The sequence below is a fragment of the Gastrolobium bilobum genome, unplaced genomic scaffold (genome assembly GCF_033153095.1).
Source record: "Gastrolobium bilobum isolate Gb01-03AN ecotype WA unplaced genomic scaffold, APGP_CSIRO_Gbil_v1 utg6012, whole genome shotgun sequence".
NCBI classification, from domain to species: domain Eukaryota; kingdom Viridiplantae; phylum Streptophyta; class Magnoliopsida; order Fabales; family Fabaceae; genus Gastrolobium; species Gastrolobium bilobum.
In genome coordinates, this window is record NW_026898430.1 from 410,330 (window position 1) to 437,349 (window position 27,020).

At 37.0% G+C, this 27,020-nt stretch overlaps 4 protein-coding genes across 6 annotated transcripts in view; 2 read left to right on the top strand and 2 right to left on the bottom strand.

Moving 5' to 3' along the window:
* LOC133316278 (uncharacterized) overlaps window positions 1–9,700 on the top strand; it is a 29,333-nt gene extending 19,633 nt beyond the window's left edge. The window contains exons 2-3 of the mRNA XM_061518010.1: window positions 8,870–9,493; window positions 9,614–9,700. Coding sequence (XP_061373994.1) covers window positions 8,870–9,493; window positions 9,614–9,692 — 703 coding nt within the window. The 3' untranslated portion in view covers window positions 9,693–9,700. The remainder of the gene's footprint in view (window positions 1–8,869; window positions 9,494–9,613) is intronic.
* Window positions 9,701–14,959: 5,259 nt separating this feature from the next.
* LOC133316295 (protein OCTOPUS-like) lies at window positions 14,960–16,799 on the top strand. Its single transcript, XM_061518034.1, has one exon. The coding sequence runs from the start codon at window positions 15,064–15,066 to the stop codon at window positions 16,618–16,620; it is 1,557 nt and encodes a 518-aa protein (XP_061374018.1). The 5' UTR covers window positions 14,960–15,063; the 3' UTR covers window positions 16,621–16,799.
* A 2,940-nt stretch (window positions 16,800–19,739) lies between these two features.
* Window positions 19,740–20,692, bottom strand: LOC133316297 (uncharacterized). The gene is made up of 2 exons (XM_061518036.1): window positions 20,523–20,692; window positions 19,740–20,369 (listed from the first exon to the last, which is right to left on the bottom strand). Exons 1-2 carry the CDS (start codon window positions 20,560–20,562, stop codon window positions 19,978–19,980), a joined length of 432 nt encoding a protein of 143 aa, XP_061374020.1. The 5' UTR covers window positions 20,563–20,692; the 3' UTR covers window positions 19,740–19,977.
* A 1,997-nt stretch (window positions 20,693–22,689) lies between these two features.
* Window positions 22,690–26,808, bottom strand: LOC133316282 (protein NRT1/ PTR FAMILY 8.1-like). Of its 3 annotated transcripts, XM_061518013.1 has the most exons (5): window positions 26,779–26,808; window positions 26,172–26,299; window positions 25,865–26,082; window positions 24,513–25,072; window positions 22,690–23,742 (listed from the first exon to the last, which is right to left on the bottom strand). In XM_061518013.1, the coding sequence occupies exons 2-5, from the start codon at window positions 26,275–26,277 to the stop codon at window positions 22,908–22,910; spliced, it is 1,719 nt and encodes a 572-aa protein (XP_061373997.1). In that variant the 5' UTR covers window positions 26,278–26,299; window positions 26,779–26,808; the 3' UTR covers window positions 22,690–22,907. The 3 variants fall into 3 exon arrangements, with proteins under 3 accessions (XP_061373997.1, XP_061373996.1, XP_061373998.1); XM_061518012.1 differs by lacking the exon at window positions 26,779–26,808 and having other exon boundaries at window positions 26,172–26,369; XM_061518014.1 differs by lacking the exons at window positions 25,865–26,082; window positions 26,172–26,299; window positions 26,779–26,808 and adding an exon at window positions 25,313–25,771.
* Between the last annotated feature and the right edge of the window lie 212 nt (window positions 26,809–27,020).

The following is a 27,020-nucleotide window of genomic DNA, read 5'->3' on the forward strand; positions in this document are numbered from 1 at the left end:
AATCTTGAGTGGTCCGACGGGAGTCTTTAAGTTCTCTCGAACCTCCACATTATCCGGCTGCACCACGTGCGAAGGATCCGCTATGTACCTTCGAAGCTGAGACACGTGAAACACGTCGTGGATGTTGGCCAAGTTCGGAGGCAAGGTAAGCCGGTAGGCAACTGGTCCTACTCTACCAAGGATCTGGTATGGCCCAATAAATCGCGGGCTCAGCTTCCTCACTCCGAGGGCCCGACCAACACCGGTGACAGGTGAAAGTCTCACAAACATGTGCTCACCCTCACTGAACTCCAGCGGACGATGCTTGACATCGTAATAACTTTTCTGGCGATTCTGCGCCTGCTTCAGTTTCTCTCGGATCATCTAAATCTGCTGGGTAGTATCTTGGACAAAGTCCAAGCCAAACAACTCCTTGTTTCCATCCTCTGACCAGCAGGTAGTAGTCCGACACCTCCTACCATACAACGCCTTGTAGGGTGCCATGCCCAGGCTAGCATGAAAGCTGTTGTTATACGAAAACTCCACAAATGGCAGGTACCTATCCCATGCTGAACCCTGCTCCAAATGCAAGCCCTCAACATGTCCTCTAAGGTCTGGATTGTCCGCTCAGTCTGTCCGTCAGTCTGAGGGTGATAGCGGTACTCAATCTCAACTGTGTACCGAAAGCTGCCTGCAGCGCCTCCCAGAACCGAGATGTGAACTTCAGGTCCCTATCACTGATGATACTCTCGAGCACCCCGTGAAGCCTCACAATCTTGCGAACATACAGTTTGGCCAACTGCTCAGTAGTGAAGCTCACCTTCACTGGAAGAAAATGGGTAGACTTCGTCAGTCTGTCCACAATGACCCAGATAGAGTCACAGCCAACCTGACTCTTCGGCAAACCCACCACGAAGTCCATGGAAATGCCACCCCATTTCCATTCCTAAATCTCAAGAGGTTGAAGCTTATCGGACGGCTTCTGGTGTTCAATCTTCACCTTCTGGAAAATCAAATACTTGGACAGATACACAACTATGTCTTTCTTCATACCCGGCCACCATAAATTTCTCTTCAAGTCCTGATACATCTTTGTAGCACCAGGGTGGACCGTAAACTGGCCCTTATGGGCCTCTGCCATAACCTCTTCGGTCAAAGGACCTCGAGGAACCACAATCCTCTTCTGAAATAATAGAAGTCCATCCTCATTCCAAGACAGATAATGCCTCCAAATCTTGAAGGAAAACACAATCGCAGCCAACTCCAAATCATGAGTCGGGTAGTTCTCCTCATGAGGCTTCAACTGCCTTGAAGCATAAGCAACAACTCTACCAGTCTGCATCAAGACACAACCCAGCCCCTTTTCAGAAGCATCACAGTAAAGCTCAAATTGCTCATCAGGATCAGGAAGGATCAACACAGGTACGGTAGTCAATCTCTCCTTCAACTCCTGAAAGCATTCCTCACACTCGTGAGTCCACACAAACGGAGTCTCCTTCGAGGTAAGGCGAGTCAATGGAAGAACCATCGTGGAGAATCCCTTGATGAATCTCCTATAGTAACCTGCCAAACCCAAGAAACTCCTCACTTCAGTAACTGTCTTGAGCCTCTCCCAATACAGCATAGCCTTAATCTTGTTGGGATCCACTGCAACTCCCTCAGCAGAAATCACGTGCCCAAGAAACTTCACAGACTTGAGCCAAAACTCACATTTAGAAGGCTTAGCATAAAGCTTTTTCTCCTTCAGCACTTGAAAAACAATCCTCAGATGCTCCGCATGCTCCTCCTCAGTCTTGGAGTAGATCAAGATATCGTTAATGAAGACGATCACAAACTTATCCAGGTACGACTGGAAAATCCTGTTCATGTAATCCATGAACACTGAGAGTGCATTAGTGAGTCCAAAAGGAATCATCAAATACTCGAAGTGACCGTATCTCGAACGAAACGCGGTCTTCGAGACATCCTCCAGCTTCACCCGAATCTGATGGTATCCGGACCGTAGATCAATCCTCGAATACAAACAAGCACCCCTAAGCTGATCCAGCAAATCATCAATATGCGGAAGGGGATACTTGTTCTTGATCGTCACCTTGTTCAACTGCCTGTAGTCGGTGCACAAACGCATTGTCCCGTCTTTCTTCTTCGCAAAGATGACCGGTGCTCCCCATGGAGACACACTAGGTCGAATGAAGTCTTTCGCTGAAAGATCCTCAATGTGCTTCTTTAGCTCCGCCAACTCTGGTGGTAACATCCGATATGAAGCTAATGAAATAGGCCCCACACCCGGCAACAAGTCAATGGAGAACTCTATCTCCCGCTGTGGCGGAAACTCAGGAATCTCCTCAGGAAACACCTCGAGGGATTCCCCCACCATAGGAATGCTAGTGATATCCTCCTGTGTCCCACTCACCAAACCTCCCAACATGACATAACCGAATGCCCCCGCTCTCAAGGCTCTCCTAGCTTGAAGCAATGAAATATATGGCGAGGAACTGGCTGTGGAATTACACGGAGACATCACCAATCGCTTGGCACAATAGTCGATCACACAGTTTCTGGACAACCAATCCATGCCCAGAATAATCTCCAAATTGGTCGTCGCCAATCCTATCAGATCCACCGAGAACTCACGGCCATCCCACTGAAACGCTACATCACGATGAACAGGTAGAATAACACTTTTCACCGGTGGCGGTGGTCACCTGCAGCGGTGGAGAAAGCACATCACTGGACAATTCAAGCCCCACAACAATCGGGGTTGCAATAAAAGAATGCGTAGCCCCGGAATCAAACAAAGCATCAACAACAATCCACCAATGGAAACAGTACCTCTGACAAGGTTCGGAGCTCGATCCGACTGCTAGCGATCCAACGTATACACATGCCCGGTAGCAGGTGGCATTGCAGGTGCCGAAGTCGGTGGAAGAGGAACCATCTGTAGTGGAACTGCCTGAACTGCAGCAGCTCTCACCGTCGACGACGGACAATCTCTAGAGTAGTGGCCCTCCTTGCCACCGTGAAAACAGATCAGCTGCCCCGAAGCACAACGTCTTGCATGCTCCTTTCCGCACCCCGAACACCTAGGAGAGGAAGGAGGCCTAGCAAAATCACTCTGCTGCGAAGAAGTCCTCTTGAACTGACCAGGCGCCTGCCTAGCTGCAAACTGCTTCCCTTTGCCCTTTCCAGCAAACTTCCTGTCCTTCCAGGAAGTGGAACTGCTCGTTCCCTTCGCCTCAGCAATCTTGGCCCTCTTGGCCTTACTCGTTAAACAGACATCCTCGATGTCCCGACACTGCTGCACCAGTGTCCCAAAATCCCTCGAAGCCGCTCCAGCAAGAGGAACAACTATCTCCTCGCTAAGTCCCCTACGGAACTTAGCAGCCAAGAAGGTTGGAGTAGGCATAGCCATCCGAAAGTGTGCAAATTTCACCAGCTCATTAAACTTCGCAGGTACTCGTCAACAGACAACGAGCCCTGCACCAACCTGTCGAACTCCCCCTGCTTCCTCTCCTGCACATCATAATGGAAGTACCGACCCAGAAAACAATCCTCGAAGAAAGGCCATGTCATCACACGACCCTGCAGTTCAAAAGCATGAGAGGTGTTCATCCACCACTCATGGGCATCGCCCTCCAACATATACGTCGCAAACATAAGCTTCTGCAGATCAGTACATTGCATGACCCGGAAGATCTTGTCCAATGCCTGAAGCCATCTTGCCGCAGCAATAGGATCATAAGACCCATCAAAAGAAGGTGGCTTATGATTGCAGAAAGCATTAAGCCGGTGGTCTAACACATCGCGATCCTCAACAGGCTCCACATAGGGTTCCATCACCCCAGTAGTATGACCAGCGCCCTCAACCTGGCTCTAGCTCTCATCCCGCAGACTAGGTGGAGGTGGAGGTGGTGGTGGCGGTGAAGGTGGTGGCGGAGGGAACTAACCAACATCAGGACCAGCCCTCATCTCCTCCAGCATGACCCTCATCATGGTCATGTTCGCCATGCGGTTCGCCTCCAAAACATCCTCAGTGGCTTTCTTGTTCGCCTCTCTGACGGCGTCCAACATAGCCTGGTTTGCCATTCTCAAGGCCTTCTGGTCGGCTAGTCGAGCCGCCTGCATATCAGCCAGGACAGGATCAGGTTGATCCTCGCTAGTGTCTCGGTTCCTCCGAGGTTGCACCATGACTCTGCACAAGTTACACAAGGAATGAGTTGATCAGGCCCACGCAATGTGGTCATATATGCATTATCATACCAAAACCCAATAGAGAGAACACACAAACACGACTCAAAACAAACATACTAAGTTATTGCAATACATACAGGCTTTTCCCTAGAAAGTGCTCTGATACCATAAAATGTAATACCCCGTATATACCCGGTTTGTTAACATGTCATCGTATTAAGCCATGCTTAATTAAAAATGCGGAATATCTTTTTGTTTTCAATTATGACGTCATTATCCTTACCAAGTTGAATTACTTAATTCATTTCAAAACATTGCCTGTATGTAAATTGCAGAAGACAGCTAACTGAAATACCTCATAAATTAAATAACTGAAAGTGGGTCTCTAGTCACGGAACACAACACGTAGACCAGACAGATCCTGATAGTTTGTACAACGCAAATAAACTTAAACATCGTCAAATCAATTTGGCATGGACAATCCCCATGCTCACTAAATAAACAGCATACTCATCAAGTCTCAAAACAAACAACATGGTAATGGTAAAAGCATAAAACCAAGCAGGTACATCATCATAAACAGTAAACATGATAATCAACTAAGCTCCGGCCTCCTGCCGCTAGAGGTCTCAACCCCTGGGTTACCTGAACCTGAAATAAGCGCCCCAAACGTGGGGTGAAATCTCTAAACATAAATCTCAGTAAGGCAAGGGGTCCTTAAGGATCTTCCACCCCAAGCTCACTTACATGTGCAATATAAGTTCTAAAAACAGTTCAACAGTATAAGTTCCAAAATAGTGCAATGCAGTAGATAATCATGTCATGTGTGTTATAACTAATCTACTGGCCAGAGAAATGCAGGAATACGTCTATTACCCACACTAGTGCAAGACACCACTTGCACCCACCCACGGTGTTACCGTCTTGTATGACGCCACATACTCAGGATAACCGTCGAAGTAGAACAACACATACATAATAAAAGCCATTGCACATAAAGCTCAACAACATTTTCAAAGCATGTAAACACAACATGCATATAAACCATTCCCGCATGGGGTATGGTGAAACCACACAATGGCTAAACCGAGGACACAAAAGCTTACCTTGCAAGCTAACTATCCAATGCCAAGAGTCCAACCAATCTCAAAGCCCAAACACAGCAGAATCACAATCTGTTTTGGACCAACAATCATATCAATATACAAGCATACAAGCATATGTCATAAAGACAACGTCTTTGCTTTACATTTCACGTCTTAAGGCTTCTCACAAAGCTACAAGCCCTTAATTACTTGATTCTGACTTAGATTAACCATTACAGAAGTCATACTTCATCAAACTAGGGTCCACAAACCCATAACAACATTCTGTATGAACAGTGCAACTGCTGTTCTTCGAAAACCCAGAATATCCGGATATTCGTCGGGGGCATATCCGGATGTCAATATCCGGATATCTGACAGGCAATATCAGGATATTCAGAACCCCACATCTGCATATCAATTTCCGGATATCCATATCTGGATATCAATATCCGGATATTTCTAACCCAATATCCGGATATTTCGCGGCAGAACTCAGATTCTGCATTTCGTGAGATATCAATTCAAAGGTCCAACTTTTACCGATTACAGAAGCTTAAACATGCATTTCTAGGTGTGTTTAGCATTACCCAACCTTAAGTTATCAACTTTAGCTCATTACATGCATCAAGGTTCCATTTTTAATAAAGAAAACTCAAGCACAAGGGTGATGATCATACCACAAGCTCAAAACAGAGTAAGAAGGTGCTCTTGGAGCTCACACAACAGCTCCAAGGTACTGACTTCAACAGTGAGCGAAAATGATGATTAATGGTCCTTTGCACCAAAGATGGCTCCTTGGCACCACCAATTCCAAGTAAAAGGCTCACACAAGCACCAAGTTCAGAGGCAGCAACTGCACCTCCCCCAAATGGCTCCCACAACCCAGCAAATAGTGACCCTCAACCTCACAATGCACTCTACAAGTGATTACTTGTTTAGAGATGAAGAAATCAAGAAAAGGTGACAACTTGATCTCACAAAATGGTGAAGAGGAGCAATGAAACAGTGACAAACCGTTCAGCCTCCAAGAGTGTCACATATAAGTCTGATATGGCCTAGGGTTTTGGGCCAACTTGCGTATATATAGTGTTTTAAGAATTAAACACACAGTATTAACACTAATTGCTATGCTTAACATTTTAATCCCAAACTTTGGAATCTGAACCTACTCAATTTTACAAGATTTATCATATTTTTATTATATTTTTTGCAGCACCTTTCTGGTACGCGCTTTTCCATAGCCAATATCAGTTCTGGCATCAGTTCTCATTATTTTAACTTGAAACTCGTTTTACAAGTCCTATATAATATTCTAGGAATATTCATGCACTTATTATAATTTTCCGGATACTTCATCGGTACGCATTTATACCGAGTAGCAGAACCGGTATCTGCACTTTTCGTCAGAAAAATGACTTTCAGCTTTAATAAACACTTACCATAATTATTTAAGCCTCATAATAATTATTAGGGTCAATTATGGAATTATTTCCTAATTTCTCATAATTAATTAATTAACTTCCTTAATTAACGGTGCAGGTTCTTACATAGTATACCATATTTTGAGGATGAGCGACAACTGCACCCCAATGCGGATACACTCTGTCAAAGTATGATAGCCTCACATTTCCAGAAGTGAGCTTAGTGGCCTCATTAGGCCCATTACTGAAGACCATCGTTCAATGCATGGAAGTAGATCCGTAATCAACTTGCACATCAGTAGGCAATCCAAGGATACCCACCATATCTTGCAATGCAATGGTCATCTCGCCTTGCGACATATGAAATGTGTGTGTCTCTAGTCTCCACCTCTCAACCAGAGCACTGATAAGGGCAACATCAATCTAAAAAAATAAGACAATTATCAATTTATATGTTAAAATACACTTATTTACAATGATTATATTTCAACACAATATATGTAACAAAATTCATAAATGCATACCTGCACATATCGCATGGGGGCGACATGTATGAAGCCACCTTGAGTCAAGTACTGTGCATTGAGTATGGAATATCGTCGGGTGGTGGTCCCCCATTGGGTCTACCTCCTCGGCGAATCTTCATCTCTCTGTGGGTCTCCTCGTTCCATACAACCTGTGAAACGTGGGTGCGCTGTCTGCACCTCATGAGTATATCTCATTTGTATAGTCCAAGAAAAACATGCGTGGTGGGATCGGTAGGCTCATGCTCATGCTCAGGTGCAGGCGAGGTGACTCGGATGACGAAGACTTAGCCATAATAATATGCTAAAAATTTTGAAAACATTTTATCATAATTTATTTAATTTCAAATAATTAACTTGTCTAATATAGAAATTAAAAAAAAAATTAAATCAGAAATATATATTTTTATTATTTTTAATGCAAAATCACTAAGCAATATTCATAAATTGGTTATGTATGTCCTAGGTCCCTAATCATAACCTAGGTCACTAACAATATTCCAAGCCACTAAGCATGTTATATGTCACTGACTATGTCGCTAAAGTATTTTTTAAGTCACTATTCAAAATATAATTCACTATTCATAGTACAAGTCACTATTAAATAGATTAATTTTTTTTTATTTGCAGTTAATTGGCATAATTATAGAAGATTTGTATTAAATAGATTAATTTTCTTATTTGCAGTTGATTGGCATAATCATAAGAGATTTGTATTAAATAGAAATAATAACAAGTTATTTTATTTCCTTATTCATAGACAGCTAATTTGTAACAGACCTAAAGTCCTCATTTATATATATAAAATTAGAATAAACATAAAAAAATATGGGGAATGATATTGTGACAACCAGGTTGTGTTACTACCAAGTGACTACCAATCAATCTATATTGATCCAATGGTTATATTTATTTTCATCTTTGTATGGTCATGATTCCCCAAATTTAATACTTTATATTTATTTTCACCTTTGTATGGTTATGATTTCCCATATTTAATGCTTTCACTTTAAATATGAGAAATCATAACCATACAAAGATGAAAATAAATATAACCGTTGGATCAACAAAGATTGATTTGTAGTCACTTGGTATAACACAACTTATTGTCACAATATCCTTCCCCAAAACATATTCATAAAATGACACCGTTATTTTGACAGTTTAATCCATATTTATAACGTGTGTTTCTGTCTCACGCAAGCGTTCTGTGGTCGCCTCACTTTCACTGTAACTAACTTGCTCCCACTTCCCCGCACAGTCTTCCACTATCGCCCATGACTTCCAAAACGCACCGTCTTACCACCTGTAACCTTCACCCTACCAAACCGGTCACCGGTGTCTGCGCCTTCTGTCTCCGCGAGCGCCTCGCCGGCATAGAATCCTCCTCCACCGCGACCGCCGAGCCAGAGCTCCGCCGCACAAAATCTTTCTCCGGCAGAAGCGGCGTCCCTCCCTCACAAGATTTAGAGACAACACTGGCAAAAATGAATAAACCTGCGCTCTCTACTATGATGTTTTTTAAAGCAAACATGCAAGCAGAAACAGAGCAAATCATCGAATTGCTAATCAAGCTAATAAAGCTTCCCATAATGTTATTCCATGTCCTCCTAGTTCTCATCGAACAGCTGAACAAGCCAATCAAGTACTTGTTCCAACAACTAAGAAAGGTTCCAGGTCAACGCTCAAAAAGAAAGGTTCAAGGTCAACGCTCAAAAAGAAAGGTTCATGGTCAACGCTCAAAATTCCTTTGCAGTATATGTTTTGATTCCAAGGCAGAGTATGATCTGTTCAGAGGAGGTGAGTGCAACCACCCCTTTTGCACTGATTGTATATCCAAGCACGTTGCTACTCAAATACAGCAAAATATTCTCAATGTTCATTGTCCAAATCCAAATTGTTCTATGGAGTTGAAGCCACAACATTTGCAAACCCTTTTGCCTAAAGAAGTTATTGATCGATGGGAATCTGCAAGATACGAGTCTTCAATTGCTGGGTGGCAAAAGACTTATTGCCCCTTTAAGGATTGCTCTGTTTTGTTGGTTAATGATGGAGAAGTTGTGATCCAGTCAGAGTGCCCCTTCTGTCACAGGCTATTTTGTGCGCAGTGTAAGGTTCCATGGCACGCACGAATGAATTGCAACGAATTCCAAAAGTTGAAAAATGGTAAACGTGACAATGATTTGGATAGGAAGTTTTTGGAGTTAGCCAAAGGGAAAATGTGGCAGAAATGTCCCAAATGCTATATGTATGTCCAAAGACGTAGTGGATGTGAACACATGACCTGCAGGTTAATTGATCCTTGATTATTTTCAAAATTTCTTCAACTTTCAATCTATGTAATTCATTATTATATCATTATAATGAAAGTATGGAAAATAATTATAATATTTCTGTTTTCTCTTTACAGGTGTGGATGCCACTTCTGCTACCAATGTGGAGAGAATTGGAAGTTTGGACATTTGTGCTGTAGGCTTCGGTCCAAATAAAACTGGGTATCAATGACCAGAAATAAAAGATTTTGAATTTTACAATTATCACCAGTTTTATGTTTCTATATATGAAGGATTAAGGCTTTTCAAAGTGGATTTGTAAAATCTTTTGACAAATCAAATGCTTGTTTCTTTGTTAGATGTATGCTTTTGTTATACAATTGTCATGTTGGTTTTTCAAAATTGATTTGTAAAATCTTTTGGACAAATCAAATGCTTGTTTCTCTGTTGGATGTATGCATTTGTTATACCATAGTCATTTTTGAAAAATGTAAATGAAAATAAAAGTGATATGTACACAATTTCGGTTAAATGTGATTGGCTCCATGGAGCCTTATTTAAGCTCACTTAAAATTTTTGTTTTATTAAAATCAGGTGGAGCCTCTTAAGGACCTCTATTACAGTTCAGTACATTATAAAAATTATGCATACAACATTATTCAAACAGCTCAAAGCAAAAGCATCGTACAAACATTTATTAAGTCATGGATTGAGAAAATTTCTGCCCTTTCAGTTTATTTTTGAAACCGTACCAAAGTTACTGAGACTTAAACTTAGAATATCAGTGATAAATGTGTCATGTAGGAAATAATTTTCGTTTCTACGGAAGCACCAAATATTTAGCACATCATTTACTAAATATGATAAAAGTAATCTATTTATATTATTTTTATCTTTATGATTAATTCCTTTCGTTTTTTTTTTTTTTTTTTGCTTTTTGCTTTTTTGGTAAGGGAGAAGCATGTCCGTGAAAGTCACGCTCCTCCCTAAGGATTCGAAGAGAGGCTATTTGCTAAGACAAAGAGACCGAAGACTATAGCTGCCTAAAAAATGAGCTCGTCAATCAGGCTAAATAGTGTGGCAATAGTATTATCTATGCGTTTCTTATTTTTGTGATTTGAGCTATACTTGGTAAAAGAGTAATGCTTGCTAAGTTTCAAAGCACATCTTGTTTGATTTGGATATAATTCTAGCTTTTATTTTTATAGGACGATGGGGTTATAATATTCGATGCGCAGCAAACAAATCCTTGTGCTGTCTCTCTATTTTATTCTTTGTGCGAAAATACGAATGTTTATATTACTAATTAGAGAAATGTTAAATATTTTTTTGAAACGACTTAAAAAAGAAAAGTAAAAAATGTATATTCGTTTTGTCAGTTATTTATTTATTTTTTAAATCTTGTTTTTCTTATCTCTTTAATCATTATTATTACTAGACATCTACGATAATTTTAAGGGCCCGTTTGGATGGATTTCCCCCCCTCCAAAAGCTGTTTTATTTTAAGAAAAAAAAGTAATTTTCATGTTAAGTTCTTTTGAATATCTACATTTAAAACAAAGCAGAAGTCACAAAAAAGTTAAAAATTTACTTTTTAAAAAAGCTAAAAATTTTAGCTTCTAAAAAAATAAAAGTCAAAAACTAAATAATTTTTTTTAGAAACTAAATATTATTATAAACATATAAATACCTTTAATTTTTGTAAAATATACTTCTAAAATGAGAAAGAGATACAAATTACTTTTTCTAAAAGCCTCAACAAACGGGCTTTTACGCATTGTAAATATTACACTATACTAGACAAAGTAATTAAGTAATGGCCACTAATTATATTTAGAGAAAAATTTATTTTCATTCCTTATTAGATAGATACTCGTCGTTATAACATATACCATCCAATTCCCTTGTGTTATCCTTAATAAACAAAACACCATTGTGTATGAAATCTAAAAATATCCCTAACTAAAAATTAAATCTTAAAATATCATAGAAATTTAGTATTAAAAAATAATTTATTTATAAAACAATGAAATGATGATATCTGAATTTTCAAGAAGAATAAATTTTACAATTTTAAAAATGTTTTTATTTTTATTTTTTGATCAATAAAAAATTCATATTCAATTTGTTTAGACTTTTCCAAATAAAGATTTTATAAAACAATTTTTTTAAAATAAATAAATAAGTTAATCCTATTTAATAAGAATTTGGATAAAAGATTCTTTTCATAGTATATATCTTAACAAAAATATTATAATCTGTCAACGAATATATATATATATATATATATATATATATATATATATATATATATATCAATTGATACATATGAGAAAAATATATGAAATTTAAAATATGAAGAAATATACATCACATACAAATTTATAATTGTTATAAACAATATTAACGTGGATGCCCATAACCCCCAAATTAATGTGTAACTTTTGTAAAAATGAATTCTCCTAATTGCTTATGATTAGCTAAGAGGGAATACAAAAGTTACACATTAATTCAGATTTTTGATATAAAAAGTGTGTTTACTTGTTCTGCAAGTAATTGATACTCTGGGCTATTGTTGATGGAGATTGTCTTTATTTGTGTTTAGGGTTGAATCAAGTGAGTATGTGAGGAGAAACCAATCATGAGATAAGCCAATGGAGCTTGGCATTGAATCTTGAATGATTCTATAATAGCTAAGTTATCAATTGTGACATTGATGTTTTGTGTTTAGTAGCTTGCAATATGTATTTGTAAGTGATATTGATGGTGTTCCTCACCTTGAATTAGGTGTTGGGCATAGCAAGTGGTTATGTGGACTATTTCGAGTGTATTTTCAAGTGTGTGAAGGTAACTTGTGCTTGAAGCAAGTTATAGATTGGAAGTTTCAGAGGTAAGCTTTCGGACCTTGAGATTTATCCCTTGATTGTTCCATCAAGCCCTGAAAAGGGTGTTGTTGGTTTATATGGCGTATGTAATTGCAATTATTAGTTGTTTAATACTTCGATATATATATATATATATATATATATATATATATATATATATATATATATATATATATATATATATATATATATGGTATGTTTTGTGTGGCATATGATGGTGGTTTCCTATGTTTGTATATTGCATGACGATATGTAATTCATACTTGGTAGATTCCCTGGCGAGTAGGACTATTTTATATCTGAGTATCATGTGGATGGCCAGAGTGCCGTAGGAATGTCTCATGGAGATATTTTACACATTGTATGAATATATATATATATATATATATATATATATATATGCTGCATTGTTTATGTTATTTCTATTACACTTGAAGTAAACTTTGGGGTTTAGTTTACTGAGATATATATGTATATCTCACCCCATGTTTCGGGGACCCCTTTCAGGTACTGATGGTGCAAGAGCATATGTTGGCAGGAGGTCACTATAAATTGTCTTTTACTACATGCTGTTGTTGTTACTCTTTTGTGGTTTATGTATTTTGAGAGCATATGAGATGTCTATGCCTTTTGGATATGCCTATGTTATATGTTAGAGAGCATGTATAGGATATCACATATGACATATGTATTTATTTTACTTGACGTTATGTTGTACAGTTGGTTTTGTTGTTGGAGATAAGATATATATATATATATATATATATATATATATATATATATATATATATAAAATGTATGTGTATATAGTTGATGTAAAAGATCCATGGACCTTTATGTGATATGCATGACTGATGTAGCTGAAGTTGGTTCATGGATGAATCAATGGATTAGACCTTGAATTAGTAAGATAAATGTACGTTCATGTTATCAAATTCTCAACTAGGTACGAAAACATTAAGACGTAAAAGTAAGTAAGTGCTGTTAAAATTTCTGCTTACTTGTGAGCATAGGTTTTAAGAGGGCATATCTCACTCATTTCTTAACGAAATGGAGTGTGTGAGGTATCAAATTAAAGCTCAGGGTATCTATTTTCTTGTCCCACAAGATGAGATTTTTATGGGTGCTATACCGTTACCAGAATTGGTAAGAGTGAACACTGCCCGAAATTTCCTTATGTTGACAACATATTGTTTGGAGTTTGTAAAATTCATAACTCCTTTGTTCCTTAACCAAACAGGATGAAACTTATGTCAAATTAAAGCACCAGATGTCTAGTTTATGGTATAAAAATCTCAGAAGAAACTAAACAAAGAAATGCTTCCAGTTTTAAGTTCTGTTCGCTGCCCTATTTTTCTAGTAGATAATTTTAAGCAGTTGGTTTACGATGGACGTATCTTGAGTTATATATATCCAATTGAGGATTATGATATGTCATTGAAAAACTTAAAAGGTCTAGTTTAACATAGTTAAATATAGGAATTTATGTGTAGGTAGACAGTCCCAGGTTTTGGAAATGTAAGGGTTGTTCAATGATGAATAAATAACATAGAGTATTCTTCACCATGTTAGTCGATGAGGGCTACATGAGAATGATTTAGAGTTTGTTTACACCATTGGCTTTGTGGTATTGCCTAATAAGGGAAAGGTAAATTAAAATAATTAAGGTTTTTGAATATTATACAGGTTATAATTATTGTAATTGAATGCGGAAATAATTATTAACAGTGAACAGAATACAAGTAAAAGAAAAGGTGTATTTGTAATTCTAATCAATTATTGTGATTGTAACTTCGCTTAATATCATATGTGATGGTAATAAACCGGGTCAACAAGGGGCGTTACAGATCGCACAGTACTTGGCTCAGCCATAATAATATGCTAAAATTTTTAAAAATATTTTATCATAATTTATTTAATTTCAAATAATTAGCATGTCTAATAAAGAATTATTTTTTAAATCAGAAATAAAAAATTTATTATTTTTAATGCAAAATCACTAAACAATATTCGTAAATTGGTTATGTATGTCTTAGGTGCCTAATCATAACGTAGGTCATTAACAATGTTATAAGCCACTAAGCATGTTATAAGTCACTAACTGTGTTGCTAAAGTATTTTTTAAGTCACTATTCAAAATATAAGTCACTAACAATTTTCTAAGTCAATATTAAACTTTTCTATTGATATATTTTAAATATATAGAAAATAGATATTAAGACTTACTTGATTCACGTAGCTTGGTTGCACAAAAAATAAAATCAGAACCCAAACAAAATTGTAGAGAGAAGTCAGAAAAAATATTAAAGAAAAAGTTGAAGTGAAAAAGTGAAAATAGGGAATTTATAGAGAGCAAAAGGCGCCACATGTTGCTAGGGGAGGCACCACTTTATTCCAATTACGACTGAGTATATAAATCCGTAAATTGATTCAAAGTTTTTATAATTTTTTTATTAAAATAACAATATTTAATTTTTTTTTCAATATAATTGACTTTAGTATATGAAGGATTGAAGGGTTTAGTCCATATTTATAAGATGTGAAGGTGTCCTCCACTGTCCTCTTTCCCTTTATGTATTATTAAAAAAAAAAAAGGGATAGCGCGTGTTTCTGTCTCACGCACGCGTTCTGCGGTCGCTTCACTTTCCTTTCACTGTAACTAACATGCATCCACTTCCACGCACAGTCTTCCACTATCGCCCATGACTTCCAAAACGCACCGATTTACCACCTGTAACCGTCACCCTACCAAACCGGTCACCGGTTTCTGCGCCTTCTGTCTCAGCGAGCGCCTCGCCGGCATTGAATCCTCCTCTGCCGCGGCCGCCGAGCCGGAGCTCCGCCGCACAAAATCTTTCTCCGGCAGAAGCGGCGTCCCTCCCTCCTCCGCCGCAGTCCCCGAGCCCCGCCGAAGATCCTGCGAGGTCCTTGCGTCGGCGGCGCCGTCGCGGAGCACGCTCTGGGACCTCTTCACCCTCGACGACGACGAGAAAAAGCCTCCGAATCACAAGCTCGAGGTTGATTCAAGAAGAAGCATCCACAATGGCGGTGATGCGATTAGGGTTTGTGGCGAAGATGATGATGAAGAGACGAAGACGATGAAAGAGTTCATAGATCTCGAATTGCGTAGCAGGAAGAACGCGGTGAGAGATTTCAGAGACATCGCGGGGAGTTTTTGGGATGCAGCTTCTGTGTTCAGCAAGAGGTTAAGGAAATGGAAACGGAAAGAGAAGTTGAAGAGAAACCATGGCAGCGTTGAGGAACAAGGGGTAGTAACAAGATTGAGGGAGACACAATCCGAGGTTGGAGAATATGGGTTGTCGTTGGGCAGAAGATCCTGCGACACTGATCCGAGGTTGTCCGTTGATGTTGGTCGGTTTTCGTTTGATGCGCCACGAGCTTCTTGGGATGGTTATTTGATTGGGAAAACATGTCGCAGGCTTTCCCCAATGGTTCATGTTAATGGGTTTGTTGATGATGAGAGGGTTTTGGTTGAAGAGGAAGAGGAGGATGTGAATTTGGAAAGTGGTGAAGAGCATTGTCCTGGTGGGTCAGCTCAGACCAAACATTACTATTCAGATTCTCAGAGGAGAAGGAGGAGTTTTGATAGATCGAATTCTCGTAAGAAAACAGTAATTGGGGATGTTGATGAATTGAGAGCGATTTCTAATGCAAAGGTTTCTCCAACCACCACCGAGTTATTCTATGGGGCAAAGGTGCTGATCACTGAGAAAGACTTGAAGGATGCAAATTTGAAATCTCCAAATAATGTTCAATCTGATTGTATGATTGGGTCTGCTTCCAATGATGCTTGTGATGCTTCTAAGGTTGATCAAAAGGGATTAAAGAAGTTCCACAAGTGGGGTAGGTTGTGGAATAAGTTTGGGTTAGTGCATAGGAGAAGGGAAGATAAGTTAGGAGAAGAAGAGTATGCTGCTGGGGATATGGTTAATAAGCCAATTGCAGAGTCTTGGCAGAAGCTAAGGAGGGTGGTTAATGGACAAGGGAATGAATCAGTTAGTCAGAAGCTTATTCGTAGCTATAGTGTTAGTTGTAGAGATACTTGTAGAATGACTGGTTTAGTCAACGGATCTGGGGTTCCTGAGGCCGAAGTCAATGTTTTGAATGGAAGACAAGAGGTTATGGTTCAAAGGAATCGGAGTGTTAGGTATTCTCCAAATAATGTTGACCCTGGCTTGTTAAGGTTCTATTTGACACCATTGAAGAGCTATAGGCGAAGCAGGGTCTGGAAAGAGTAGCTTAAAGGATTCGAATCCAACAACCAGAAAGTTTCTTGTAAAGCTGTAACCGTAGAAAGTACGTCTGGTTGTAAAACATATATGATGTAATTGTTTGTTGTACATGAGATTAAGCGCATCACATTATTACATTCTGGTTGCAATTGTTCTCATGATGTTGGTAGCAGAATAAAGCAATTTTACCGTGATATTATGGCATAGTAAATTTCTGATTGCAACACTGCTAGGAATAAAATCATGTACAGCACTTGATTTTGCTAGAATTTATTGCAAGAGAAACCTTTAAATCTGGGCAAGACGTAGGTAAAGTTTTCGAAGTCTGTTCAGATAGCAGAGATTAAACTTTACCTTCCAATTTCTGGTTCAGCTATGCTATTGTTATAGATGCATGACCTATAACTAATTGTAAATTTTCTCCAACTATTCTGAACCTAGTTTATTTTTTTTCGTATGTAACTTTTCCCTTTGATTCAATATTGATTTTATTCTTTTGATTATAATCTTGAAATTAGAAAAAAAAAATGTTGTGCGCAAGCCTTGAGTTCCTGACGTAAAAGTGAGATATGGTCATGAGAATTTCAGGTAGCTATTTGATTGGTATAAGGACAATATTATAGTACTTGATTGTAAATTAATTTTAACTGAAATTGCATAAATCGGAATTATGATATTGTATTGCCTTTCTCTCATCTCGTGAAATTTGTAGTCTTAGGGTGTAGATGTCTGATGTGTCAACTAGCTTCTTACAAGTTTTTGTGCGGCAAAAGCCTTCCATTAATGATCATTTTCTCTGAGTTATTTACATTTTACAGGTTCCAAAATGATCAAATTCTGTTTCTTGGTTATAGCTTTTCAAAGTCAGGAACCATTGACTTCAATCAAGTTATGCACTTCATTGGCTACTGCTTTTGTACTTGCTTAATATCAGACCATTAGTATTACATTGGCTGGGAAATGGGAGGCTTGCAAGCATTGATAGACAGGGAAAGGATTGATTCATGAATTTCAAGCTAGTTGTCTTACTCTTGTAATCTGGAGCTTTAAAACTATTCATTGAATTCAATTTGCATTTTTTGTCTGGGACTGTATAAATAGAATGCTAGTTATTAGGAAAAAAAATGGGAACAGATAAAACTATAGTTTCAGATATTGTTATTGTTATATCATTTTTTGTGTGTGACTGTTTCATTTTTCAACCTACAATTTATGATGGGTCCTGCTTGCGGTTGGCACATAACTTTTCTTTTCAATGTTATATAGTACTTCTCTTGACTACAACGTTTAAAAATTGGTTACTAAGGTTTTGTGTTTACTACTTTACTCATGTTCTTGGCTTGAAATTGGGGATTGCAGACTGAGAATCTAGTTGCATTGGAATATTAAATTTATAAGTTGGTGCTTAGCTTCTGATCTAGCGTCCGTTTCTCATTACCTCCTTACCTCCATTGGAGTATTAATTTATTTGTGCTTCTCCAGTTCTAACTGATGTTTCTCATTGATTTGATTTGCTGCTTGCTTTTTGCTTGAAAATGGCCACAGACTCGTTAATGGTGAATTTCAATTTATGACAAGGTCTAGCTTAATGGATCGTTCCTGGCGGTGACAATTCGATAGACAACCCATTGAGACTAAACGAAATTTTCGTGCTTGGGTTGACCCATATTGATATTTTGTTGTGTTCGTTTTGGTAACAAAGGACACAAAAAATTTGTGTCGTGTTTATTGCATGTCAATTTGCAAACCTAATACTGACTCAGATTAATTTTCTTTTAGGTTATTTGTATAGTGTTGTATCATATAAACATGACATTGGTGAAAGTAATATTCAATATAGAGATTATTCATATCTTTAATGGTTATTTGTGTTTTGTTGTGTCAATCAACATAATAAGCAGGACATTTTGAGATTGACAGATTATTTATATTGTATTGTGTTAACCTGCAAAATGAACGGCTCATGATTATGTCAAAGATTTTGACACGAATCTTTATTCATGTTATGTTTGAGTTTAGCATATTTGTATTTATGTTAAATCTTGACCTAACACGAACATAATCCACTAACACAAATTGTCATATGAAATTTCATTTTCTGATACTGCTAAAAGTGAATATTTTGGATTTTCGTCCCGTTTGGATGCACCAGCTTTCAGCTTTTGAGAGCTTCTCTACTAAGATAAGTAATTACGTAGAAGCGGTGTTTTGGTTAATGTGTTATGAATAAGCCCTTATCAAGTTATGAGAACTTTTGAAGAAGCTATTTAACCGAGATTCTTGAAAATGAGGTGCGGAAGCTAATTTCAGCATATAATCTAAATTAGAGAAAGAAAAAGTCTATGAGCGATAGATAGATTTATCCAAATGCTGTGTTTGGCTAAGTTGCAAAAAAGATTTTAGTAACGATGCAAAAGTAGGGTTGTTTTGATTTAAAGATAGTGATGTATATTTTGATTGAGTTCCGTTAAATCAATTTTGAAGGTTAAAATAATTTATGTATAGATGGAGAAAAAGGTGAATAATATTATAAATTGAAGGAATGTGAAGGTAAAACCTAATATTATAATAATTATTGGGTTTTATAAGTATCGAGGGTCCGTTGGAATGGGCTTATGAAAAAAGTGTTTAGGCTCAGTACCTATGTTAAAAATTTCACCGTATTGAATTATTTATTAATAAAATATAGAGTAAACACCCTTTTTAGTCCCTGTCAATATCTACGAAGTCCTTTTTAGTCTCTGGCAATAAAAAAGGACCAAATTGGTCCCTGAAATTACAAAAAAAGGGTCATGTTAGTTCTTATGTCAACTCCCAAATATGTAGAGTGGCCCTTTTCTTATACTTTCAGGGACCAATTTGGTCCTTTTTTATTGCCAGGGACTGAAAAAGACTTCGTAGATATTGCCAGGGACTAAAAATGGTGTTTACTCTAAAATATAATATCTAGCTTAATTAGGCTCAGTACCGGGTAAAAAAATCAATTCAACATAAAAGCTTGTTAGGTAAAAGTCACGTTAATTATTTAATATTATATTTTTCTAACAAACTTCACAAATTTGTTCCACTCCTATTGATTGACTTTCACAAAGATGAAAATAAGAAAACTATAATAAGGGATATTGCTTGGAAAAACACACGAGCATAACCACCAACAAAGACGAGCAGACTGATCATCCTTTCCCTTTTATCATCATTCAATGTTAATCCTGCATTTAAACACAGAAAAATTCTTCTTCCTTATTCACCATGTAGCATGCAAGAGTTTCCTAAAGTATACTATATAAGTTTGCTAACTAACACTACTTTAGCCACACACTCAGTTCATATATCATGGGAGTGACACTGGCATTCGGTGAGCAATCATTCCACATCAAAGCCCTTCTCCTGAAGTTCAGCAATGACTTCATTCCTCATCTTCAACCACAACTTCTGAGCTTCCTGATCAAACTTATTGCTCTGCAGTTCCTTCTGGTTATTGGATGCATCCTCATCACTCTCAACCACCCCTTTTGGACCATTGGTGGTTCCAATCATACCTCGCTTGGCAATGAACTCCTTCATTGCTTCTTCATCACCGGGATACCGGAACTTTGGCTGTTGTGAAGCCTTATGGTAAAGCCACACAGCCCCAATTATGGCGTAGGTGCAAAGTAAGGCCTTCCCAGCCTGTTTCCAAAAGTTGTAATCTTCTCGTTCCAACCCAATTTTATTCAGGTATTTCTTGGCATGCATTGAACTCAGCCGATGAAAACCTGCATTGGAAAATAAGTACATAAAGAAAATTCAACGAAAGAAAAATATAGAGGGAAAAAACTGAGGTTCTGTCAGACATTTCATCGAACACCTAGCAAGCAAAACTTGGATTCTATTGAAACGGATTGATACATTGCCCATAGAGAGGTTACCTGATGTGGGGTCCTGAAAACGCTTAGGGAACGGGAACATTGCAAAAGTGCAAGTTTGACGAGTGTCCTAGTTAGGGTGGGAGTGTTTTTTTGTTACAGATAACCTTCAAAATCAAAAGGCCACAATTAAGGGATTGTGTTTGCTAAAAATTAAAACTTTTAAGGTTGAAACTTTGATATAGCAATGAATTTAGCAGATAAGTATGATGTGAACAGATGATGTTGGAAATTTCCTGGCTGTGGAATGAGAAGCAAGGGTACCTGGTTTTTCGGCCCACCCAAAAGCCCATTTTTAAGTAGAAATTACCACCCCATTGCTAATCCCGTTTAGCAAATTTTTAGATGAAAGGTTTTTTCACACACCAAAAAAAAATGCACAAAAAAAAATTGTGAAGCTTTGATGCCTTGATAGAAAATAAATAAATAAATAGATAAATATATATATATATATATATATATATAGAGAGAGAGAGAGAGAGAAAATAGGGTGACTGAATTTCCGTGAGGTGTGCCAAAAAAATTATTTTTGTAAATGACATGTTATGAGACAAAATTTCGTTTAAATTCAAACATAATTTAAGAACTCAAAACTTGTATATAAATTTTTAAAAAAAATAATTATTTCCTATTTATTGATAAGAAATTTTTTATAATTTTATTTTATATCAATATTTTAATAATATTTAAATAAATAATTCAATAATTTTTAAAAAATAAGTATACTACAAAGTAATTTTGTTTCAATATCTAAAACAAATTAGCTTTAAAATAAACTATTACACTTGTTTTTTAAATCATTATTTTCAATTATCTTAAGAGAGAACATAATTTTTTGTTTTGTGAAAGCTATATTTTAGTAAAATTTTCTAAAAGTAAATCAGTTCACTCAAATTCACTTTAACTAAAATCAAATTCGTCTAGAATTAAGTTTATACAATCTAATTCAAATATTTGCTGAAACTTTTATGTTGTATCTCAATCAAACGCAACTCAAAACTTACCTGTAATTCAAAGTAGTTTGCGTGCCTTTTTTGAGTTTTATCTCCCTCAAGCTTTCATCATCACTTCATAAGATAGAATAAATATGCTCATATCATGCAACTATTTTTTCTCCCTCTAAGACATTGCTAACTCATGTTTTTCTTACTTGTACTTAATTAAAAAAAAAAATAAAAAAAATCTTGTGATTTTAAGGCATTCCTCCATAATTTAAGGCAGTATGTGTGCGCTTGTGCTGAGGTATGCGGCCAACTGAGAGAAAAGTAATGACTGTTTGTTTTCTGAGTAAGTGTGAGTGTATGAAGTACATAATTACTACCAAGATTAGTACACCTAAATTGGGTGCACTAGGCCAATAACATAATTTATTATGAATTTATGGTGGATTGTTATAGTTAATTATTAGAGGGTGGACCATAGAGTAGTGGTTAAGTTATTGTTGTCTTGTGAATTAGAGTTCGCATGTATTTGGATATTGTTCTTCTATGGATCCCACATGGCCACATCATCTATTAATAACAATATAGTAATAGACTAGGATAAGCAAACAATTCAAATACTAAGAGATAGGATGTATGGTCTTATCCCCAACAGTTACTCCTCTCTACCTATGCATAAACCCATCTTTAAATAGTGGATTAAATCAGTGCACACACTCATGTTATTTGGCTTTTAGTTTTTTAATATATAATGATTTGTCACCCTTTGCGGCATCTCTTCTATATATACTCCTACGAGCATATTGATCTCATATTAATTACAACTATATGGCCTACATTCACAATCCTCCCGATATATAATTATTAGCATGGAAAGACAAAGAAGGAAATGATTGAGTGAGAAGAGTGAAAGTGAAAGTGAAAGAAATAAGAGTTTCATGCTATGTACTGTGGTTAAGACATAAGTCATGGTATATTATTGATTTCATTTTACTAATACAGAATTTCATGACATCTCTAGTAATGCCTAATGCGAATAAGTTTATTTGTTTGGATCAACCAAGTAGAGTTCTCCAGAAAATTTAACTTTCTGAGATGAAACTTTGTGTAGTAGGACTATTACATGAAATTGTGCAAGCATTGGTTAACTTTGCTTCTTGCATTGCATCATGAACTACGTGGTAAGCTTATTGTATATCATATGAAAGCATTCTGATGAGAAAGATCTGATACATAATGAGAATGTTAACAGAACGCAATGGTTGTAAGCAGTAATAATAAGAACTTCACAGCATTTTGAATAGGTTCAACGATTTGATGTGGAGATTACAGTGTACTAATAAAATTGACCATATCTAATTGTATATATGAAAAATAAGACCTGTGAAGGAAACACTTCCTGTGTGCTTGTGTGTTGAAACTTCCATTGTACAACTTAGCACACTTTTCAACGGATAGTTCCCACAGTTCTTTTATATGTATACAACTTAGCCACCAGAAGGAATGCTACCAAGTTCAGCACACTTAACACTGCCAATAGCCAGAAGAAATAATCAATGTGACCATAATTCAAATTATCAGGTATCCATCCAAGACTTCCATTTCTAGTGCTGATCTTTGTCACAATTGTTACAAGTAGAGAACTCAAGTACTGTCCCAATGCAACTGTGAGTAATTGTAGAGCAGAACACAGGCTTCTCATGGCATCAGGGGCTTGTTCATAGAAGAACTCTAACTGACCAATGAATGTGAAGACTTCTGCACAACCTATAATGAAATACTGAGGAACTTGCCAAAATATTGACATGGGTATCTCATCAAGTTTATAGTAGTTGTTCCTCCTTACAATTCTAAGCCTTATGAGCTCCAAAACTGCTGCAGCCACCATGGAAAATATGGATATGAAGAGACCAATTCCCATTCTCTGAAGCTGAGTTAGACCATTTTTGTGTCCAGTTAACTTTCTGGCAATTGGCACAATGATCCGATCGTATACTGGGACCCAAAATATGACACTAAGGGTGTCAAAGATAGAAAGAGCTGCTGATGGGATCTCAAATGTAGATTTTCCAACATGTTTATCCATGGTTTGCCCTTGCAACACAAATAAGGTGCTCATTTGACCATAGACAGTAGCAAATATAATGCCAGTGGCCCATACAGGAAGCAATCTTAAAATGGACTTTAGCTCTTCCACTTGGGTTACAGTGCAAAGTCTCCACGGGTTAGCTGAGTACTTCAAATCATCTGATTCTACTGGCACTGCTGCTTTGTCAAAAAATCTGTTACACCACAATAAGAAAGTGAATACAAAACTAGATAAAACAATAGGCTATTGTCCTTTTTCTGAACTCAAATATAGGTTAATGTCTAATAGGCAAAGAAACGGGAATGGATTCTCTCGTGTCTGTTCTTAACATGACCATATCATGAGAAAAATCAGTCATTTATTAACAGATTAATAGTCACAATTTTAATGACAAAGCTTGTAAAACGGAGAAGAGAAAAATGGTCATTTTAATTAATAGTTGTCTATCTATCAATGAATGATCGAGATTTTTCACATAACATGTTATAAAAAAAGACATGGGAGGGTTCATTCCTAAAAGAAACATTTCGGACAGCCCTTTTACAATTTGCAAGAATAACAACACTCACTGAACAATTGAAAATCTAGTGATCATAAGATTGTCATATTTGATTGGGAATAGATACTGTGTGATTTAACATGATTATTTCATATGAAAGAATCTTAATATTTTATAGACAAATCAACGAGATAAAAAGTGTTTGGATAGAGATTGACAAAAAGATAACCGTGGATCTGTCCATAAACGGTTGAGATCCTCTCACATGATATGGTCATGTTAAATCACACAAGTGAGGATTGATTCCATATTTTGATAAGATAGCATGTGAAATGGCATGAATGTGGACTAAAGCCCTGCCTCCCTATAATTTAGAATTCAAGTTTGACATCAAAATTGCTTCTGATTATGAATAATCAAAAAACACAAATTGGTCATCTAGAAATTTATTGCCATTTCTTTACCTTAACTCATTTGTGTGGTCAAGCTTGCGGCTTCCTTTAATAGAAGATTCTGTGTCAGCAATCTCATGTAAAAGAGACTTGTCAGCAGGTACTTCCACATGGTACTTTCTTATGGATGCCACTATCACCTGAGAGATACGAGTGAGAGGGCTACCTCCAGGTTTCTGATTCCTATACAACCTAGTTCCTGAAAAGAAGCTCACCACTGCAATTGCCATTGCTACCGCTGGAATGCCAAAGCCCCATCCCCAACCCACATTATTTTGTATCCAAACCAGTAGAGAAGAAGCAATAAGAGCACCAATGTTGATTGAGAAATAGAACCAGTTGAAGAAAGAACTCTTGTGTTCCTTCTCAACTGGGACAGAATCATCAAACTGATCTGCTCCATAGGATGAAACACAAGGCTTAATCCCTCCAGTGCCAAGAGCTATGAGGTAAAGAGCTAGGAAGCACACTACACTCTGTCCAGTATTAGCATGGCAATTTTCATCTCCATGACCATGACATGTTGGTTTTATGCCAGGAACTGATGCAGACAATGTTAAAAGTGTCATTCCCTGTTCATGAACAGGAAGAACCTTTTAGATGTTGTTTAACAAGCTAGAAGATAGAATTTGATATAAACTTGGACAAGTTTGCACCCATGATACTTCACAGCAAAAAATTTGGAACTTTTTTTTTTTTTTTTTGTGGGGGTGGGGGGGATGACTCTATATTGGGATGAGAATCTAAGTGTGAGTATGAAGTCTCACATTGATTATAAATCATATAAGTGGAAGGACCCATAAACCCAATACCTTAAGATTTTGAGTTTAGATGTGGTGCCCAAACCCACTTATGATGGAAAGTCCATAGCTTACACATAAAATGGTAAGACTCCCATCTCCGCTCGTGACCCAATATTGGTATCAAAGCTAATGGTTGATGGGCTTGTGTGTACTGAGTATTTGGAGATGGTGGTGGTTATTGTTCAAGTTTTTTAGTCTTCCAAATCCATGATGAGGAGACCAAGTGAACCAAGGTCTTGATGAGCAAAGACAAGCCTAAAAATGTGCCAAGTGAGGACCATATAAGTGGAAGGACCCATAAACAAAATGAGTTTTTGGTTGAAATTTGGTGTTCGAACCCACTTATAATAGAGAGTCTGTAGCTTAGCCCATATAATGACAAATCTCACCCTACTATGGGCTCTTCCCGTGATCCAACACTCTGGGGGGTTTCTTTCTTCATTCTATTTATTTGGAATCAATACTAAATCTCAAACAGATGTTTTATGCTACAAAGAAAATTATATCCCTTCTTTAGCAAGAAGCTAGTAACCAAGTACAGATTGAAGAGACCATACTCACAATAACATAGACTATTGAAAAACAGAAAATGGTCCAATATCTTCCAAGATAGGAATCAGCCACAAATGCTCCAATCAATGGTGTGATGTAGCATGTTCCACTCCAATTAGAGACATTCTTGGAAGCAGTAGCACTGTGCTGATGCAGCCGATTCTTAAAATAAAGCACCAGATTTGTGCTCATCCCATAATAAGCCAATCTTTCACAGCATTCATTTCCTGTAAATTGAAGCTTGAAATGATAAGCATTTCATAATTAATATATATCTCATTCACCATAGTTGGACTAGAACAAACACCACAATTACCTAAGATAAAAGGGCAGGCTCTCCAGGTTCCAGTTTTCCTTCTATTAGCTGGATTTCCAAGGTAATCTACCGTTCCATCTTTTGTGTAAACATCATCTTCTTCCATTGTAATTCAGAACTCGTACACACTGGCCAATTATTCAGGTGAGGAATTCACTTGCAATTGCAAGCAACCAAGCATCACAGGAATTGAAAGGCTAAAACACCAAGAATTAGAGAATAATAAATTATAATTTCTCCAATGTTTTGACAAATAGAAACAGGTAATAAAGGTCAATATTGTACTCAATTGAATAAATATATATATATATATATATATATATATATATATATATATCACTTCTTTTGAGCAATCTCAGTTATAACTAAGCCACAGCACTTTGCTCAAACTGATGTCTTTGGCAGAAGAACAAAACTATAGAAATCAGTTTCTGATTCTGATGTTTAGTTATATTGAATACAAGAAAGGTTCAGAGATCAGTACAGTAGAAGAAGAAAAAAAAAATGAGACTTCAAATTTGATTGCAACCACAGTAAGAATCTTAGAGGATAAACCCAAATCAGAAAACACAAGCTCAGAATGGGATCAAAGAAGTGCATCTCTGACCTTAAATTCAGCAACTCAAGCAAGCATCATTCCCAATGCAAAGATGTAATGCATAATGATGTATGGGCTTAATGGACTAATGGGTACCCACTTAAATACTTGCTTTTTAGTATGGCCTTGGACCTTTAAAATATTACAAGATAATCCTAGTTTGAGATTTGTTGACTTGTCTGACATGTAGTGTGATGTAATATGCAAATAATCTTTCTTTTTTTTATGATTTTGTGATATACCCTCTTTCA